General features: G+C 40.7%; 1 protein-coding gene across 1 annotated transcript in view; it reads left to right on the top strand.

Moving 5' to 3' along the window:
* The window catches only part of LOC121962420 (cadherin-2-like), a 190061-nt gene extending 170239 nt beyond the window's left edge, over nt 1–19822 (top strand). The window contains exons 15-16 of the mRNA XM_042512679.1: nt 5645–5806; nt 16808–19822. Of these exons, the coding sequence (XP_042368613.1) occupies nt 5645–5806; nt 16808–17014 (369 nt within the window). The 3' untranslated portion in view covers nt 17015–19822. The remainder of the gene's footprint in view (nt 1–5644; nt 5807–16807) is intronic.
* The last annotated feature ends 2572 nt before the right edge of the window (nt 19823–22394 follow it).

Genomic DNA, 22394 nt, shown 5'->3' with positions numbered 1-22394 from the left:
GTATTTCCTTTGAAAATACTCAGTAATTCATTCACTTTGTTAGCTAATTAGGCTTCTAGCTGATCAAAAATCAGAAATTCAATGCTTTCAATAATGTTGTCGTGTTAAGGTTCCTAAATGTAGGTGTACATAAGTCTTAAGTCACCTCATTTTTCTATTTTTATGTTTAGTCTATCCAGATGCTTCTCCGTCAGCTCAGCAAAATTTCCACGAACCTTTGATATTTAAGTTATGACAAATAAGAGCTAACTACCTTATATATATATATCGGACACAGCGATAACAAATTACTCTGAGACACTTATCAATACAAGGAAACCAACTCATCGCTTCAACTCTCCTTCCGCTGGCTTGTCAGTGGAATTTTGTGGAAAAAAAATGTAAAAAGCACAGAAAAAAATCAAGAAAAAAAAGAAAAGATAAGCTCCAGTAACAATCTGACTGCATGAACACGCAAGACCATCTCTGCATCCATTTCTACATGCAGACAAATGTGGGGGGATCAAAAATGAGTTAAGGTCTCAGCGACATAAATGTTTTCTGCTGAGCATGCTCCTAGCCACCATGCAGCCGTTGGATAATAACATTAGGAACTGTAACGTGCTTTGTTCCACAAGAAACTTGGCCAAATCCTGAAATACCAACCAGTGCCATTTAACCAGGTGACTCTTTCTTCATATGTCAATGTGACAGAACAGAGGAGAAAAGAGAGGAGGTGTGTGCTTTATAAGCGCTGGTGTGACAGTCAAAATGTTAAGCTGTTATCCTGTTCCTGCTCACCTGATCTGGAGCTACAGTCAATCATATGCCTTCTGTACTTTCTACTGAGGGAACTGGCATAGGTCATTATCACAGCAGTCTACATTTCACCACAAGCAAATACAGGACTGCCCTGTGGGATTTCTGCAAAGATCTGAACTCCTCACAGACCGGGAATCCTGATGCTACGCTCATGGTTGCTGGAGAATCAATCAATCAGGCAAGTCTTAGGAAGGTTATGCCTGACTTCCATCAACATAATGACATAAAGGAAAGAGGGACACTGGATCACTGTTATACAGTATTCAGAAATGGTTACAGAGAAGAATCTCTACCCCCACTCCACAACCATGCAGCCTTTCTTTTGAGATAAAAGTATGTAAACAAACTTTAGTGCTTGTCACCATTAACATCACTGATGATATCTATGAACTCACTGAGTCTGTGCTGGATTTAATCTGTAAAACTACAGAAGCAACTAAACCAAAAAACTACAGTTAAATCATTCGTCAGTCAGAACCCATGGATTTCCAGAACCATCCAGGATAACATAAACATAGGCCATAAGGTGAACGTCATATAGTTTCATCCTGTTCTGACATATGGAGCACTAAAAATGTTTCACTCAGTTATAAAAGATCTATTTGTGTTGAATTAGAAAATAGAAGTTATCCATTTATAATCCTGCAGTTGTTTTTTTTAATTAGTGTTTAAAGTTGGTACAATTGACCAGATCTACTGCAACAGTTACTGGGACCACAGAAAAAGAAGAGTGAGTTATTATTTATGGACAAGATCAGAAGACTCCAACACAATGGAAAAAGTTTTTGTCAGATGGAACAGACAAAGCGGCACTGGCAGAATTCCTCAATGTTGCATGGCAAGATGCTGATCATACCATTGTGGGTAAGAACTTGAGCTTGTACATAGCACAAGGAGAACTGTGTCACTGTGTGACTGTAAGAGAGGGTTTACAGACTGTCAGTGCTGTTAAAGATCTGACATGTGATCATGAGGAATGTGACACCAGGGTGTTTTTACATGTACAGCATGCTGCACAGGAATATCAAACAGTGGTCATCAAGAGTCCTGACACTGATGTGGCAGTGATTGCTTTAAAATTGGAGAAAGATTTACTATGTAGGTTTTACTTTTACACAGGAGCTGGCAACAGAAAGAGGATCATTGACTTGGCTAAGGTGTCCTTATCTCTTGGCACCAGTGTGTGTTCAGCACTTATTGGCATTCATACCTTCTCAAGTTGTAACTCTACAAGCACTTTTCATGGCAAGGGCAAAAAGAGGACATTTTCTGTTGCTTTTGAGAAAAAGGAGTACCTGACTGCGTTTGAAGTACTTTGCAAATATGTGTGCCAAATGAGTGAATGCCAGACACAAAGCATTCTGCATGGCATCGTTGCCTTTGCCAGAACTATCCATGCTTCCAGCATGTGGTGCTCTGTACCAACACAGCAAAAGAGCAAACTACCAAGCAGCAATAATGAGACATTCTCTGAAATGTATAATGTGTGCCCCTTCACCCGTTGGCAGTGGATGGCACATCGAGGTGGAGAGTTAACCAATGTTAATTCCCCACCTGGATTAAATTCACATCCACATGAGTGACACATCAAATTCAAATTCAAATTCAAAAAACTTTATTTGTCCCCAGGGGGCAATTCAAGGCACACAGAGCAGCATGACAAGCAATAAGGTAAAGATGAAAGTAAGAAGGAGAGAAAAAATAGAAATCAAAATAAAGATAATTAAAATTTTTGTGTATAAGGCATCAATAGTAGTCTCAGATGTGTAGGTACATATATAAATGTCAGTTTGTTGTTTTTTATTCACATTTATATACATTTATGGCTCATGACAAAAACTGCAAGATATTTTGCGGAGAACTTTTAACCCAAACTCCATGACCGTATTGTCTATGCAAAAATGCATTTAAATAGTAGTGCCCAGACGTGGCAAAGAAAATAATTTTCTAGACACTTTTGCTTGGTCCACCTTGTGGCCTAACAGCCGCACTCCAGTTTACAAATTAGGACTGCAATCTGGAAACATGGACACATTGACTACAGTTCAGTGTTTAACATGGTCACAAAGCTCAAGGAACTGCTATTAAACACCCCACTGTGCTTCCTGACAGGCAGAGCCCAGATGGTGAGAGTAGGTGGACACACTTCTTTCACCCTCATCCTGACCACTGGAGCAGCCCTGGGCTGTGTTCTGAGTCCCATGTTGTCCTCCCTACACAACTGTGTAGCTGAGGAAACAATTGTGGTTGGCCTGATTACAGATAACAATGACAAAGCCTACCTGAAAGTTGTAGAGGACCTGACCCTCTGGTGTCACAACAATGACTTTCTTCTGAATGTCAGCAAGACTAAGGAGATGATAATGGACTGTGGGAAGAAGCAGCAAAGGAACTACACCCCCCTTAATATAAACGGGTCCTCAATGGAGAGGGTGGACAGCTTGAAGTACTTTCACTGTCCACATCACCGAGAGCTTGACCTGGGCTCTGCATAGTGACTCAGTGGCAAGAAAAGGGTGTTGGAATTTCTACCCCTGCAATGTCAAGAGCGTCATGACAAGACATATCACTGCCTAACATGTAAACAGCACAGAACATGACAACAAAGACCTGCAAAGAGTGTTTTGTTCAGCTGAATACACCATAAGTGCTGCTCTACCTGCATAAAAGATGTTTACATCACACACTGCAAAACTAAGTATTGTTAGTATCATGAAGACCCTGCCTATGACACTCCTATCCATAGACCTATATTTATTATTATTACACTGTTTTAAATACATAAATTGAAGGAACATACAAATAACATTTCACTGGAACTGTATTTATATGATTTCATGTGACAAATACATTGAATTGAAGTCCAGGATGAAAGTTGTGAGCAGCAGAGATTCAAAGATTCAAAGGATGCCCTGTGGCCTGAAGTGGATGAGTTAACAGGTTTAAACTTGATGCAAATGTACTGTTATATGGGGCAGGTATTATAATATTTTCTTCTTCCTGCTGCTGTTTATTGGAATGGAATGTCTAAATGTGTTATGAGAAAAAAATGTGTATAATGGGTTTTTGTTATTGTTTTGGAAAGTATACTCTGACATGAGCAAATAAACCAAATATGAATGAATGAATGAATGAATGAATGAATATGTGGGAGAAGCAGTCAGCAGTGCTATAGCACACATAACACACATTACAAAGTCAATAAAGCCTACTGCAAAGGCATGAACTATTCTGTATATTAAAGTAAATAAATTAATTGTATTCTAGTATGAAGGGAATGTCAAAAATGAGTACGTTCATGACATGCTCAATGCTATCATGTCTGACAGCTTGTCTTTTTAAAGTCTGTACATCTGTGTAGTTAAAAACCCACATCCCGCTTCTCGTATTATTTCCATTATTGAGTCAAATGGCCACCAGTTGTGTCAGCATTATGGGAATGTTGCAGAAGTCCAGTAGGTGTATGCTAACCCTAACCCCTAACCCACTTATGTAGAGCTATTATTACTATGGGCACTTACATCACAGTGCTATGTATTTTGGAAAGCCTTTTCGTACCTTCCAGAATGTCTTTTTTCTGAGTCTGTTGTGTAACAATTATAAACGGTTAACAAAGATGTATTTAATTGAAATAATTGCAACATGTTTACATGATTTGCAAGAATAGGTTAAACATGCATTAATTCTGGTGCCGTTCTTTAAATGGAGTCCTTAAAACATGAAAATGTCTCTCAGTCCGTCTGCTTCTCATAAGTAAAGAAATACAAGAAGAAGCACACAGCACGTCTTGTCTCCCTGCCAGGTTATTGAAGGACTCTCGGCCACTCTTCAGTGAAAAGTATTCTGTTGGTCAGCCATTATTGTGAACAAAGCTCAAGGTCAGTCTACAGCATGCTGTTATTGTCCTGAAAAGGCTGCTTTAGTCAATTTTCCTGGAGACCAGAGTGCACAGAATGGTTTCTGGATGGTTGCTGCAGTGACTCAGACACTACCATGAAACATGAGGAGATCAGAAGCCGTGACACACACTTCCCCTCTGCCCGCTGACTCTGCTGATGTTTTGTAAGGGGAAAGTGACATCGGGACTGCGTCTCTTTAAGTGGATGCCAATTTGACTATATTGAAGTCAGGTTTACTCCTCCCCTCTGAAGGTAGTGAGAGGTGGATTTATTGTATGTGTTCTCTTAGTCACTCCCAATGAAGACTGCTACTTTTTATGGTTCATTATGAGTAGGTTTTTTACTGTAGGGACTGACAATAAAGTTCAAACCAAGAGCTCATTTCTGTCATGTAGCTTGAAGTGTGAATTACAGCAGAAAGTGTTTGAAGTTACAGTTATATTTCAGGACAGTCTGGACTATCTCTCCATACATAATAATGTGAAATTTGGAAGTGCAATGAACCACAAAATAACCATATTTCTTCAGTTATAAAACGTACTGTAGTCTAATGATAGTAAGTAAGAAAGTAATGTGGTCCAGTGCTCTTTTAAATGACGATTAAAGGTGTATTCAGGTAGATTTGGCTCTAAATGCAGCAGTTAAGTCAGTTTTTCCAACCTGTGAATTAAAATCCAATACATTCTCATCCAAAGTCATCACATATTGCAGCTTTGTTTGTGAATTTACATGTCTACATATTACAATCTAGGTATCCCTCTGTGTCAGCTCTTTACTGTGTGTCCGCTGTGAAATGCAGCTCCAGTCACACCATTGTGTCTTGTCTTGAGCCAAATTTGTTATTTGTGATATTAGGCTGTTTAGCTTGACTTGCTTACTGTAATACCAACATGTGAATGTGTGTGTTTGTGTGTGTGTGTGTGTGTGTGTGTGTGTGTGAGTAGGACTACGATCTGAGTCAGCTGCAGCAGCCTGATGCCCTGGAGCCAGACTGTGTCAAGGTGGGGATCAGACGTCTTGATGAGAGGCCTCTCCATCATGACCACCAGTACCCCCTCCGCTCTGCGGCCCCCCACCCAGGAGACATAGGAGACTTTATCCACGAGGTACGGCAGCACAAAGGGTTTGCTTGAGTTGGGCAAATTTCACAGTGTGCGTTATTAATTGAAACCATATGTTACAGGTTTGCGTAAAATGTCAGTGTTGATGTCAGTCTAAACCATCAAGAGGACAGTATCCCACCCTCACTAACTCAGTCAGTCTGTTCACCCAAATTAAATTCTGGTGTTGGGCACATGCACTTCTCAGTGCACAGGAAGTGATGAATCACAACTTGAGAGAAATACAAACTGTCTATTGGACAGCAGTAAGCAAACACTGTATCCGGAAAAAGCTGGATTTGCCAATGTGAGATCTTTTGCATCTCTCATCCCTTTTCTATCCTTTGGTATAAACCATCAAAGAGTGGCAGGGATGTGTGCAGTTCACCTCATCACCTTACAGGATTTAGGGGCTCATTAAGTTCAAACTGTTTTTTCAAGCAGCTGCTCCTCATAGCTTTATGGGAATTAACCCTCTGTCACATTCAAAGACTCTGATTACTGCTAATGAAAACAGAATGCAAAGCCAGTATCCAAACAGGGAAACACACATAGAAATCAGTAAACAATGATGCAGATTTGAAATGCATCTGTTTCCCCTCAGTGATGTATCAGTGATATGTGATGGTGTGTGTGGTTTGTAGTGGAATGCACACTAACAGCAGACATGAGGGAGTGAGAGGCAGAGAAACAGAGTACAGTGCCTGTGTAGTACTTAATTAGCTTTTCTAATGGTCAGGATTAGTTGGCCTGAGACCTGGCCACAGCCCGGTTCTTAGTTGGAGGTAAAGCCATTGAGATGACTTAATCCTACAGACTGGCTGCAGGCCATCCACAGCTACTTAAAGGGACAGTTTAATGCCCTCTGTCACTGTGTTCCACTTTCTCACTATTTACAATATAATATACTATTTCCTATTCTTGTTGGTGTGCTTGAAACAGCAAACAAACAGCATGTCCAGTGTATTTTGTACCAAATAAAAATGAAAAGTGTGCGCCAACAGATAAGAATTAATGTGAAAATTTATAGGGCAATCAAAGTAATATTTCGTCACTTTTGGGCAGCAGGGCAAGTTATAAACAGAACAGACATATAATGACTGAAATCGATTGATGAATGTGTCAGCAGTCATCATATATCATATGTATATCAGCAACATCATTATATTCACCAGCTGTTTACTAAGTTTGTCTGTGTGTTGTTTGTTGCTGGACTGCTGCATATTGTGTAAAGTGGGTTTATCACTGAACAGCTGTTGCTGCTGGAAGTAAGGTTGATGAGAGACAGAACAGAAGTAACTGTAAGGCTGAAAAAAACTTTAAAGTTGGTGATAATATGTCGAGTCAATAAAAGTCGAAGTTTATTTGTAGAGTGCATTTTAAAAAAAAAAAAACGCAGTTGACCAATGTGCTGAACAGGCACAAAATATCAAAACAGATAAATACAGAAACAAACAACAATAAGAATAATAGAAAACAATAAACTTAAACGAACAAATTGCAGCACAACAGAGGATGATGCACAACAGAAGATAAAGTTTAGATATCAAGCTTGAATCACTTATATACCAATGGGCAGCCACTGTAAAGGCTCAGTCACCACTCTTTTTATGCCTCTATAGCAGAGGCTGGAAGCAATATGTTTTCATGTTGTCAGTCTGTCTGTCTGCCCATCCATCTTTTCATCTGTCTGTCCGTCCAACTGTTCAACCATCCTATTTTCGTGATTTTTAAGAACACCATGAGGGAATTTCTTCAAATTTACCATAAACGTCCACTTGGAATCAAGGATGAGCTGATCAGATTTTGGTGGTCAAAGATCAAGGTCACTATGAACTCATCTGTCTCATTATTGTGAACACAATATCTCAAGAACAAATTGTGGGAATTTCCTCAAATTTGGAGCAAATGTCCGCTTGGATTCAAGAATGAACTGACTAGAATTGGGTGATCGAAGGTCTAAGGTTGAGGTCAAGGTCACTGTGACTTCAACAAACATGTTTTGGCCATAACTCAAGAATCCATACATTATCATGTCAGAATCTAACACAAATGTCTAATAAAACATAACAAAGTTCTGACATTTTATATCAAAAAGGTCAAAGGTCAGTTTTACTGTGACATCATAATGTTCTGAAAAAACACTTTTCTGGCCATTACTTAACATCATATCTCAGGAGCCGAAGGGGAGACATTTGGTCAGATACTGAATTTGTGACGCTTATCATGGTTGTCCACCTTGAAACTGTGCTGATTATAGAGATATTCTGAGCTGCCGGGGAATGATGTGTGTCAAACATCCATGTTGTCACAGACATGGATGTTTGACTGGTGTGCAAAGGCATACAACCACATGTCGATAATTGTAGTTGTGTCTACTTTAAGGGAATGACCAGGAGTATCTGATCATTAGACATCAGTGCACTAACAATAGTATGAAGATATGATAGTTCTGCTACTTAAGATGGGGCCAGACCATTTAAAACTTTTAAAAAATAAGCAATAACATCTTAAAGTCAATCCTAAAATGGACAAGAAGCCGGTGGAAGGAGGCCAAGATGAGTGATTACATTTTTTACTCACTCCAGATGACAAAGTGACAACTGATCTAAACTTACATACAACAGTCTAGCCCAGAGTGAAGAAAAGCATGAATAACTCTCAAGATCTTTGGGAAAGAGATCAGCCTTTACTTTAACTGAAGCCTCAGCAGTTAAGTCAGTTTTGCCAACCTGTGAATTAAACCCAAATTTAAAGCTGCAAGCAGCGATGAACAGGCCCTCGCACCCCAATGCATGTCAGGGTTACTGGAATGACTCCCACTGTCCCGATCTTTAATTTTAGTCAAAGTCCGAAATTGCACGCACATCAAGCATGTTTGGGGCAGACTGGACAATGTCTGACTTAGTTACTACAACTTCCTGTTTAATGGCGAAACATCGAAGTTTAAAACCTAGCCACACCCACATGGTATGACTTTCATTTCAGTGAAAATCGGAATAAGCCAGCAGAGAGTTTTGATCCTTAGATACTTCATGCGGGGTGATACTTCCTGTGGCCACTAGGTGGCGCTAGAGAGCACACAAATGTACATCATCTTGGTCTACATCATTTGTAGACCGAACCATGTAAATGTCATGAAAATCAGGGTATAAGAAGCTTGCTTTCTTTTTCCAGTTGGTGGCACTGTGATTGTCATACTTAAAAAAAAAAAAACTGGGACACTTGGTTGATGCAAAGTGAAGTTACAACAACTTACACAACTATGAAGAACCTATGAAATCACAAGCAGGCATCGTCAAGGTCTCAAAGCCTTTCTTACCAAGTTGAGCTGAATATGGTCAATCTGTAAGGAGTTGCACATCAAATATAAAACATATAACTCTCTGTATCAAGTAGGTGGCTCTTTGATGATAAATTGATTTAGCCATGCAGATGTGTTCAGACCAGGACTCTTATGAAGCATGAGAAGTTTTGGGCAGATTGGAGGATATTTGGGTGAGATACAACAACTTTCTGTTTCATGGCGAAACATAAAAGTTGGAAACAAAGCCTCACCCACATAATCTGACAAAAACAAAATTTTTTAAATCAGTTTTTATGTCACATGTTTTAAGGTGTCATGGGCCACATTTGAAGTCAATTGGACAAAATCTGTAGGAAATATACATTAAAGAACAGCACATGTGATTTTCATGACATTTCCTGTTGCCAGTATGTGGCGCTATAAGAAATGGTAAGGGTTATCATGTAGATGTGTTCAGGATGGGACTGTCATCAAATGTGAAGTTTGGTAAAGATTTGACAATGTCCCTCAGAGTTATAAACTACTTCTTGTTTACTTCCGGGTTCATGGCAAGACATGGAAATGTTTGGCCCATTAACACCCACATGGTGTGACGAAAAGTCACAAATTTAATAACTCTTGATGTCCCAGGCCTTCTGAGAGGATGTTTAGATTTTGAAGTCAATCGGATGAAATCTGTAGAACTAGTTCGAAAAATTGTGACCCCCTTAAATGCCAAAAATGTGCCAAAATTGCACTTTCAATTCAAAACGGCCAACTTCCTGTTGGGTTTACAGTATGGCTCTTTCTTTTCCGTTTGTCTTGGGGTGTTGCATGTGCCTGCCAAATTGTGTAGTTTTAGGTAAAACAACCTTTGGGGGCTCCTCCATAGAAAGTATCTAGGGGGCACTCATGAGCCATTTTTATAGGTCCAAGCCCAATCCAAGCGGTCCAAACCCACCTATAAAATATCGACAAGTTTATCAGTTTTGACAAGGCAGGAAAGTTTTTGCGCATATTAAAGTCCTCTAAAAGCAACTGAACTGAAAAGCAAGTGAAAGTTGGAAAATGCACACAGAGTTTGGACCCTTGTGTGAGACATTTCAGATGGTGTAGTTCTTCCTGGAGGCCACACAAAATCTACGTCATCTTGGTCTACATCATTTGTACACCAACCCAGGTAAACTAAATGTCAATGAAAGGTAATTGTGTGAAAGCCATACTTCCTGCGGGCAGTAGGTCGCGCAGTGAGTATCATCGTCCAATGACCAAAGTTGTTGTGCTCAGGGCTGCAGCCTGATCACAACTGTGAAATTTGGGGCCAATTGTTTGATGCAAAGTGAAGTCAAAACAACTTCCTTTATGGTGGCGACCACTGGGTCTCCATGGCAACAGCATTCATGGAAAACTTATACTTCTTAATCATTTGTAGACCAAACCATGTAAATTTCATGTAAATCAAAGGATAGTTGTGTTACAAGGCTTACTTCCTGTTGCCAGCAGGGGGGCAGGGAGTATCATAGTTAAATGACATGTTGATGTGTTAAGGGCTGCAGTCTGATCACAACTGTGAAATTTGGGGCCAATTGGTTGATGCAAAGTGAAGTTACAACAACTTCCTCTTTGGCAGCAACCACTGGGTCTCCATGGCAACAGTGTTCATGGTAAACCTATACTTCAGAGGGAGGCATCATTAAGGTCTTAAAGGTTTTGTCACCAGATTTGAAGTCAATTGGATAACATCTGTAGGGGCAGTCCATCAAAAAAGAAAGCATGTAATTCCCATGACATTTCAAGTTGCCAGTAGGCGGCACTATAAGTAATGAAAACAGTTGTCATGTAGATGTGTTCAGGGCAAGATTGTCATCAAACATGTGAGGTTTGGTGCAGATTGGACCATGTCCCTCTGAGTTATAAACTACTTCCCGGTTAATGGCGAGACATGGGAATGTGTGGCCCAGTAATGGCCACACGGTGTGAAAAAACTCACAAATGTAATAACTTTTGATGTCCAGGGCCTTCTGAGAGGATGTTTAAGTTTTGAAGTCAATCAGATGAAATCTGTAGGAGAAGATCTAAAACTTGTGACCCCTGAAAATGGCCAAAATTACGCCAAAATTGCACATTCAATTCAAAATGGCCAACTTCCAATTGGGTTTAGGGTATGGGTCCAAGAGGCTTTTTTGTAGGTCTTGGACAGTTACACATGGATCCCAAGTTTTGTAGCTTTAGGTGATATGTACCACAGGGGCTGCTTCATCGAAATCTGTAGGGGATGCTACAGAACCATTTTGGCACATCAGTGCAAAAAAAATCATATCAGATATCACATTTTTGGACTTCTCTGTGTGTGTGCCACATTTGGTGAGTTTTGGTGCATGCTTTGCCCCTCAAAAAGTGTTCCCAGTGTTATGGCAATTAATGCGTAACTTTGGCAACAGTGTTTGATGAAAACTCAAAAGTTTAATTTCTGTGCATCATGAAGGTCTTTACAGTATTCAAATTGAATATGAGGTTAATTGAGTTAACCTGTTACTGGAGGAAAATCAAAGAGTAAAAAAAAACAAAATAACTTCCTGCTACCAACAGGTGGTGCTATGACTATGATTCAAAATTGCAGTGCAGATGTCTTCAGGCGTGGACGCTTATCAAATCTGTGAAATCTTGTAAAGATCTGACCATCTGGGGCTCAAAAAGATGGCACATTTTTATCTGCCATCTTTTTGAGCTGTTATAAACTGATTAGCTGATTAGCCATTAGTATCTGAAACTGTGGTAGGCATGAATTTAATATGTTATGAAAATGGTCAATCAAAAAATTTATTTATTTTAAATTTAAATTTCCCCATTTGGAGGCAGGAAAAACCCTGGTACTGGCACCAGTCTACATTCCATACTTGGTCCAGGTAAGGACTTGAACTGGCTACCCTCCAGTTCCAAAGCCAAGTTCCTATGGATTGAGCTACTGCCACCCTGAGAGGGGTTGGTAACGGAGGGGTTGATATCAAAATGTGTTGTAGCCATTTTAAAAAACATCTACCTAAAAACACAATTTCAGTCTAAGTGGACACTGTATTGAGAGTGTTTTCAACATGATGTTTCATTTCATTCAGATAGTATAACCCCTAATTTCCACCATATCTGTGTACGGTCCAACTCCAATCTGTCACGGCAGATGGAGCTGCGTTGCAGATTGACTCCGTCCCAGTCCAAATGCTTGCGGATCAGATATGCAAGGCTCCTATTTTTGCCAGATGCTGGAGCGCTTCACATCAATTCAGCCAAATTAAGCACAGAGAAAACAGGAAATCTAACAGTGACATAACAATAAAACCACTCACATGAGCAGATCCAGGCCTGGAGTCAACAGGTCAGAGGTTTTCAGAGGTCACTATCGACAACACGGACAAGGAGAAGCTAATTATGGAGGTAGAAAAACACAAAATTATTTATGACACCACACATCCTTTTTATAAGCACAACCATAGAAAGGAAATGGCACGGAACAACTTATTTGGAGTTATGGGAGTGAATAGAGTTATTATTTCTTCTTCTGTACTGATATAATGCGCGTGATTCTGTAATTACCGCAGGAACTCCTCAGTCTCACCACTACAGGTCATCTGGCCATGCTGCGCTGTGCTGGACTCAAACTGAAACCGGTGAGGGTTGACGGATGAGGGAGCACGGAGCAAAACTGCAGCGGAGCCGTACTGCCACACACATGCAAGCGGTGGAAATCCTGGGTAACGGCCGCTAACTGCACTTTTTGAGAGATGAGACATGTAGTGCCAAAGGAAAACACTGTGTGACAGCGAGGTAAAGCAATTAAAATAATCTAAATACAGCATCCTCTTGGACTGATATTGATTTTTGGTAGGCCAAATGGTAGTGGCTAAAATACATTTTGATATCAACCCCTGTGGGGTATTTTGAGTTATTTACAGATTTTGAAATTGTAGTTTCTAAGCTTTCCAACAATGTCTAACACATGGCAATCTACTATGTAGGCACTCCCAAAACTAGTTTTGTGAGAAATCCAGCCTCAAAGTTTCTGAAAGATTCTCACCTACCAGGGGAGCCAGGTAACAGTGGCTGCTCATTTGCACGACATTTACATAAATCCAACCCCCTACTGGTCTAGCTATCAGTGACATCTGTTAGCCCACAGGACAGTCAGTACTTTATTCATGTACCCATGGGTGTGTTATTTACACATTATTCAAGCACATTATCAGGTTGGTGTGTTATTCACATTAATGACAGATACTCACAGTTTCGATGCACGTATCATTGCATTTTAAAACGACAATACTGAGCTAGCTAGGTAGATCACTTGGACATTAATTAAACTCACAGTGGATTATTAAAAGATAGCTTCTAGCATGAAAAACAGTTTGTAATCCCTGTATGTGACCTTGAATGACCACTAATGTAACATAGATAACTTGGACGTTAATGAAAACTCACCCCATAAGAAACTGAAAAGTATTCCTGCAGACCTTCCTTGCGTCCGATCAGATAACAAGTTCGGGGGTGCTTTCTTTACATCGCAGGCTTCTTGGTGGATGTAGTCGTCTCAGAAGTAACTACTGTACGCCTGTTCACCTCAAGGTGTCCATTTATTCTCATGTCCTGCCACTCTCTTTAATCCGCTTAAGAATCCATCTGCATGTTGTACATGAGCTCTGGAGAAAGTTTGCGGCTACGTGACTGTGCCTCGAGGAGAGAATTCTAATTTCTTCTTCCGTAGCATTTTGCTCTCATTGATTTCTTCAGTTTCATCTTCTAGTTCAGGTTCAGAATCAGAAGTGTGATCAGCGTCAGCATAACCAGAAGCATCTGGCTTGTAGTTTACCGACACTTATGGACTGCCCCTTTGTAAATTATAAGGTGAAACTAGAGGTCTAAAATCATTTCTGGCAAGAAAAGGGCCTGGACTGGCTTGTCAAGCTTGATGAAGGAGGAATAATGGAGTCATGTGAGGGTTTTTCTGTACAACAGTCTCACTTTGGGGCTGGGTGATAATGACTTAAAATAATATCACAATATTTTCAGGTAACAGTTGGAACTCAACGCCAGTGACAGTGTTTTATGCTGAATCCCCATGTTCAGCATTGCTTTCCAGCTTCTCCATGGGTAAATGAACGGGGCTATATCAATCCATGTGTTTGTAACACCTGAATTGATATAGCCCCGTTCATTGTGTAACTTATTGTTGATGCCCCCATTGGCCACACAGATGGATGCAAAGCGTTATTAGATGACATAAACAAAATAAACCATATAGCATAATATGAAACATCAGACGTTTTATTGATCGTCAGACGATATATTTTGTCATATCAAACAGCCCTAATTGGAAGTACATGTCACTGTAAACAGAACCTAATAAAAATAATTAAATAAAAAAATTAATTTAGAAAGTATTTACGGACTACAGGTATGGGAATAATTTGAAATTTACGGCTGTCTAGATATTTAAGGATAGTTTGAATTGATCCTTTTCCATTTTCTCTCAGCTCATCCACATGCTTGCCTGAAAGCCTCTGACGACTTCTGGAAAACACTGAACTCTTCCTATAACGGGGCTGATAACTGTCATCACATGTTGGGTGCATGGCACCCCGACAGTGGAACATCTCAGGTGGAAGAATACTGTTTTTTGTTGCAGCCAATGCAGATCATTTTCTGGGTACTAGCTGCTTCTGTATTGTTTCTGTATTGTTTCTGTGTGTGTGTGTGTGTGTGTGTGTGTGTGTGTCTGTCTGTCTGTCTGTCTGTCTGTCTTTTGGTTGAGTGGCTAAAACACATCGGCCAAGTGGAGCTCTGAATAATGAGTGGGAGCTGTCAGACATTGCAAACTGATCTAGAAAGCTTAATCTGTCAAACATGGCAAGCTGACGCAAAAGCGTCTGCTAAATGAAATTGTAGAATTGTAGAATCTTGCCCCGCCTCTCCCTCTCTTGGTTTATCCTCTCCTCCCATTAAGTGTCAGAGTGACAGGAGTGTCTTCAGCCGGATGACAGACATGGCCCGCAAAACATTCTTCTTGCTGACCAGATTTACAGTTCAGAGCAAAAAACATCCATTTTCTGGACTGTTAATTTGAGCAAATTTCTAGATGTTAATTTTAGATGCTATCAGTCTGAAGTTTTTTGAGTGAGTTATTAATCTGTGTGTGTGTGTGTGCGTGTGTGCGTGCGTGCGTGCGTGCGTGCGTGCATGTGCGTACATGTGTACGTGCATGCTTGTGTGTGTGGTTAAAGTCAGGCTACGCTGGATAATCTGCTGAATCTCCTCCTGAAGATGGAGGCATCTGTCCAGCGTGACCCAAATCCTCCTCTATTCTATGCTCCTCCATAGTCTTTGTAACACTCCCTCCATCTTGCTCACCCTTTCTCTGATCTCCATATCCCACATTTGTGACTGCTCTGAAGTAATGGGGCAGCATGATGTTGGAGAGGTTGGTTTGTGATCAGAAGGCTGACATTTGGAATTCCAGGCCTTGAGAAAATTAAATCTTTCAGAGGTTCTGAATGGGCCAATAGTGGACATCAGATGAGGTCTGACTGCTCTGCTGTGGTTTGACAGCATGAACACAGGTCATGAACACAGGAAAACTCACAGCTTTACTATACAGTAACTATAGAAATATTATAGGATTACTATAATCCTGTGCTAGATACTGTCAAAGTCTTGTTGCTCTCTCAACCATGAATTCTGCTTCTCTCAGTATCAGAGATACTATGCTGAAATGTGTGACTTCTTGCATTGTCATGTGGAAAATCTCTGGTGCAAACGGAGCAGTGTCCATTTTTTCCAACTGAAAGTCGACAGCTCGACAGCTCTGTTTAGTTTTTCACACAATCTCCTCAGGTTTAGAAGGGATGATTATTTCAAGGATTAACCTGTGACATGAGTTTGGTATGGAAGTGCATGTTGTATATGTCACATTATACAACAATTAGTTCCAACCAAGCAATTTGATTGGTTGAGAGGCATTCCAAGTGCTGATATACAGTTACAACATCACTGGGACTTTTAACTCTGCATGTAATCACTCCTCTTTTCAGCTGTCCTAAATTGTTAATTAGGAAAACATCAATGTTCGGTAGTTATCTAACATAACTATAGATTGTATCAGTGTTTGAAGAGTGAGGAAATCCTTTCTGACTGGTATCATTGCTCATAAAATACCTCAGCAAAATTCTGCCTGATGCAAAAGCCCTCTGTTCTTAATCTGTGGTCATTTATTATTGTTAACTAATAAGTGATGCTCGTAAAACTGTTGTATAAAAGCAATATCACACCCGAAGCCCTGATGTTATACTGTATATCATCACGACTGTGATTATCTTCGGCACTCGGCCTGTGGCCTCGTGCCTACGACCAAAACATAGCTGTGATGGTATACAGTACAACATCACTCCCTCTCATGCAAAATTGCTTAATCAAAACAGGCTGTGTTGTGGAGGTCTCCTCAGTTTGATTACTCCCTTCCCACAGCAGCCACTGCTGAGGGGCGATTGAGCAACAATTTGAACTTCCAGCTGTTCCACTGGTGATGTGTAGTTACCAGCAGTACTCAGCAGCAGACTGGAGCACTGGGCATCAATAGTGTATAGATGGGCTGCACAAAAGTCCCTCTCTGATCAGTTTTTAACCTTATTTTCCAAACTTTTCTTTGCTTATCCTCCTGTCTCTGTTTTTTCTGCCAGGGCCTGAAGGCAGCAGACAACGACCCCACTGCTCCCCCCTATGACTCCTTGCTGGTATTTGACTATGAGGGCAGTGGCTCCACCGCCGGCTCCCTCAGCTCCCTGCACTCCTCCTCAAGCTGCGGAGACCAGGACTATGACTACCTCGGTGACTGGGGTCCACGCTTCCGCAAGCTGGCCGACCTGTATGGTGGAGGGGATGATTAGCACCCTCGACCCTCACCCACAACATCCACCTTTCCCATCCCACTCTAGCTCCAATGTCATGTGGGGTGGGTGAGATTAAGGAAAGAGATTATTGGGTAAACATGGGGTATGGATCTGCACTTCTGAACAGGACAGCTTATAAAGAGACTTGCTGCTCCTTGACGACGGTTGAAGACACTAGGGACCATTGTGACTCTTTGCCGAGCAAGGCCTGGCACTGGCTAGCATTCAGGCTAATGGACATTGAGCGTTAGCCCCTACGCTAACAAATATGAGCAGCCAGAGCAGTGCACTCTTTGGAGTGATGTTGTCTTTATGATGGTTAAGAGCTACAACAGCCATGCTACAGACGCTCATTTACACTTGAATTTTCACAGTACAGGAGCACTGGGGTCAAATGTGCCTTTTTGTACATTCTTTTGATTGTGTTCAGTCTCAATTCTATATGTTGCTTAAAGCTTCCGGTGTTTTACAATAGCAGCTGGGAGAGCACTTAACCATGTTAACGCCTGTGTGTGTGTGTGTGTGCGTGTGTGTTTGAGTTTGACCTCATTACCTGTATGTGTGCAAAGTGTGTATGAAACATTTCCACAGAAACACACTGGAGGGACAGTCTAAAGGGCCAAGCCTGTTCTGAGATACCTTGGATTATCTGACCAGCAAAAACATGGCTTTACTGTACAGCTCATGGGTCTCAAGGTTTTCTTTTTCCATCTGATTTAGTCAGAAAATGCCAACTACACCTCCAATTTGTGGCAGTGTGTAGATCGTTGTCAATCACAGAGGTTAGTAAAATCAAATCTCCACACACTCACAGTATTTCACTGATTCCTGAAGTCTCCTCAGACCAAAAGCTTCATTACAGCAGCCGTCACTTCACAAAGGAGGCAATGAAACATAATTGTGTGTACTACCACTGATATATTTGTTACATGGTAGCTTTTTGAAGTGCATGTCTATGTGCACAAACAGCAGGCTCATTTCACCACAATGCTGTGGTATGAATGTGACTAACTGCCCAAAGCCAGTTTTAATATCCTCTCCACTCTTACAGTGATTTTTCTCTGCAAAGTCTCATTGTTCAACATCATGTCAAAGCTTTGATTGAATCACCATTAAGAATGGCAGCCCAACATGAATGTGTCTGTTTGATGAAGAGACTTTGAATACACATATAAATTGACAGAGCAATGACATACATTCAGGTCTGTTGCTTAACATGGCCAATCCAAAGCTTTCCTCTGTAATGTGTGAATGTGCAGCAGAATGTTAAAGAGCAGCATGTTAAATGTATGCAGAAAACCCGATTTTTTATCTCTACTTCTGCTAATACATCCTTCTAAAACTTAGGGTGGAAAATGTGAATTTTAGGAATCATGTCAATGTAACTTCACTAATTTTGCTCACTGCAGTGGAGCCATTGTATATGTTGCAGCTTACTCTGTTAATATTTTTTAATAATTTTGAACCATCCAGAAATATTTTTGCCATGGTAGCAAAAAATCTATCCAACAGTTCCAGTTCAGGTCAAGAGCAGGTTATTGAGACATTTTTGGACAGATTTTATTGACATTGTACATGGAGATAGTCATTGTCCCTGGGAGACAAACTCAGATGAGAAGTCCTGTACCAAAGATGAAAACAATGTCAACTATCAGCTAAGAAAATGTTATTAAATCTGTTATTTGTTATCTGTATTTGCCCAGACTTCCTCGCCATTCCAGACAATAGCATGGCATGGCTGTCGCTATTAAATGCAAATGAAATTAAGAAAGCAAATCAATGTTGCTATGGCAATGCACAAACATGGCACACAGTGTAAAGTTAAAGGAATTTCACAGCAGGTAAATGTCAATAAGCCAGATGAGTTTTGAACAAAAATACTTGGAATTGAAAATATTATACAGCAGCTGCACCCAACAATAGAACCAGTTTGTTTGCGTAGAACGATGATTGAGTCAGTACACCTGAGGAATGAACCTGTTAATGCTTCATCACTGAACACGGCCAACATGTCATTTAGCATGACATGTCTGCCAAAGGCTACAGCTGTGATGCTGAAATATGTGTAGGTGACACAATTCATTACTTTTATTGTGGCCCTGATTATAAGACGGCACCTGCTTTTGAAAAGACTCTTTAAAGTCTGAGAAACACTATGAGTTAAAGATAACATTTTTTCATTAATGTTTGTAATGTAAGCATATGTAGATATGTGTTCATGTGCCGTTAGTTCTGCACTCTGTTGATTTCTGTGACACAGGTCATTCTCAGCCAATTGAATGATAGATCAGTCCCGGGTCCATTTCTGCATCGAGAGATTTCAGCTGGTTTCAGGATACATTAAGAGGACTTGTAAAAACTTGCTAGCCCAGCATTATCAAGGCTACAAAGCCAGAGCTGTACACTGGAGCTGCATATTTTTGCTAGTTTGGTGTTCCAAAGCTAATAAGAAGACATGTACAGTAATGCTAGATTTAGATAGATACCTTCTGTTTTTTTGCTTTAATCACATTGTAACTTATGCAGCTGATTGCTCAAAAGGGAGACATCAGTCCTTGTTGTGTAGCAAAGATACTTCCTGATACTCTGCTGTGGTGGATTAAATACAAAAAGGCAATGTTTCTTTTATCTGCTGATGATTTGCCTTAGTGTTCTCTGGTACTCTTCAACTGGCTACTCACTGTACTCTGGTACTCTTCAACTGGCTACTCACTGTAAACTGAAATATGTACAGATTGTATTTTTTTCTCTTGTTGTTCTTTTGGCTGTGGTCTCTGAAAATGACATGCTAATATCCTGAATCCTTGTATATGTGTAATTTGGATTACAAATTAAAATCTTTTTGCATGTTTTTATCTTTTCATTATGGAATTACACTGTTTTACACTGCTTTCCTTTCTGAATTAGGGCATGTAAGCAGGTTTTTCAAGCACGGGTAAGCCCACTAAGTATATATTATACAACTAATATCCCACAGCCAGTGAACACCACTTGAGTCTGCCTTTCTGTCAGCTGTTGTGTGTGCGGTGTGTGATTGATGTGTCCATATGACGTCACAGACAGGCATTAAAACAAGTAAGACAACTACAGCAGTCTTTAAAAACTTTTCAGCAGTTTCCTCTATTTGTAAAGTGGGGGGCAGCAATAGTCGAAACAAAACAGATGCATGTCATATTACAATAACAATAGGTGTGAAATTATCCAATGCATTCTGTGATGATATTGTGGGTGTTGATAAGAGTCTCATGGATATATTGATAGAGAGGTGTCCAAAGGCATGATCACAGAATCGGCGCAACCAGGACCAAGAGCACGATCAGGGCGGGCGAGCGGGGGGTACAGTATCAGTGCAGCCACAGCACGACTACAACCAAAGGCATGGTCAAAGCACCAGCACAGATATCACAACGATCAGACACAGCCAGGGTTAAGGCCAGGATCTGGGAAAGCTAGGAAACTAGGGAGCAGGAATGCTCCGGAGAGGCAACGGAATTAGCGTAGTGCAGTTCAACAGACCCAAGGTGGTGAACAGTAAAAAGGATAAGCACTCAATGAGGATCCTAGAGTCACTGATCTGCAATTACAACTTAAATATGAATGCCAGAGAACACTTATAGAAAAGAAAGAAAGAGAGAGGAAGCAGAGCCAGAGTGGCAGGTGTAGTGGACTGCCTTGGACTGGTCTCTGTAATCCCTTTTTCTGAAGGGTCAGTTCTAGGTCTCGAGTTCCCCTATACAAGTGGGGGACACGTCAAGAGACACTGTTTTACGAACCTAAAACATCCAACAGGGGGTTGTTAATTAACTTAACTTATACTCCCTGGGGATGTCTGCAAACACGCTCTGCCTTTGAAACCACAGCAAAGGGCCAGTGTCTGACACCCTCCACCCTGACATATGGTGGGAAGAAAAACACTCCGAAGGCCCCATCAGCATACCACAGGAGGTAAGGCGTCTGAATGACCTCCTGGGATCACCCAAGCAATACTAAACAACCATCATATTGCCTCCCCTGCTGAGATAACCAACTGGTCGAACATTGGGTAAAGCCATTATGTAACCCTGTGTTGTGATTAACATCTGACAGAATGACTTGGACCAAGGTTGTAAGTTAAAAATGTCCCCTTTTCTTCAACCTTTGTGACTGGGGGTGAGGTTGTCTCCATGCTTCAGTGAACAGATAGGAGCACCTCCCATTCTTTTCATCTCAGGCAATTTGAATGAGTTAGGTAAAGTACGTTTTATTCTTCTTTTATAATGGAGCTATACTGCCATCTAGTGGCCTTAGTTATTAGTGAGCTCGTAACCAACTTTGTAGTTACATCTTGTTTTGTATTCATTGTATAATGATAGATGAAATGGTAATTATATATCCAAGTAATCACCAAGTTGTTAGAACCCATGGTATAAATGTGATGTTATGTATGGTCATTTAACTAATTGAACAAGAAGGCTTTCAGAGTCATGTGTTATGTTACAAATTGTCCTCTCAGATCTCCTAACAGGTATTTGAATTTACTGTGATGAGATCATAGTTGTGATGAGATGCGTGAATTTACACACGAAGGATTAGGTTGCGTAATTCATCATAAAGTACCGAGAAATAGATGTCTCCTAAATTACATTAAGTATTTTATAAAAAGAGAAATGCCAGATGCGCGATCGCTCGGCGCGAAGACTCGCTAATTCCCGCCTCCTATTCGCACATCCCAAAGTTCAGAGATAAAAACTAAGCGAGAGCTCAGCCCTCTCTCACTTCTTTTACTTTCTTTTCCTTTTTCGGATCCGCTCTTCAGCTCTTCACTTCTCTTGATTCTCGCTTGTTGCTGGTAGGCAACTCTCCAGTAAACTGGTAGGCAACTCTCCAGTAATCTCCGTCGCCTTTTCAACGTGTTGTATACTGCCGAAGATAACATTGAACCTGAGATTGTGATATCCCTAGATGCTCACAAAGCTTTTGATAGAATAGAGTATTTCTATCTCTTCACAGTTCTTGAGAAATTCGGATTCGGTCCTAAATTTCGTTCGTGGATCGAAATAATATATGCAAATCCCCAGGCTATGGTGAGAACAAACAATATAATATCTGAACCTTTTCCTCTGTTTCGGGGAACAAGGCAGGGGTGCCCCTTGTCACCTCTGCCCTTTGATATGGCAATTGAGCCCCTTGCAATAATGCTGAGGAATGCTGCTGGACTTGGGGGTATACACAGGGGGATGCAAAACCATAAACTCTCGCTATACGCTGATGACCTCCTTCTTTTCCTGTCAAACCCTGCCACAAGCATCCCAGTGGCTCTGAATATTATTGAAGACTTTGGGAAGGTCTCGGGTTATAAAGTTAATCTAGCGAAAAGTGTTCTTTTCCCAATTAATAA

The sequence above is a fragment of the Plectropomus leopardus genome, chromosome 3 (genome assembly GCF_008729295.1).
Source record: "Plectropomus leopardus isolate mb chromosome 3, YSFRI_Pleo_2.0, whole genome shotgun sequence".
Lineage (NCBI taxonomy): Eukaryota > Metazoa > Chordata > Actinopteri > Perciformes > Serranidae > Plectropomus > Plectropomus leopardus.
The sequence above is the reverse complement of the archived record's forward strand: the minus strand, read 5'-3'. Positions and strand labels throughout refer to the sequence as shown.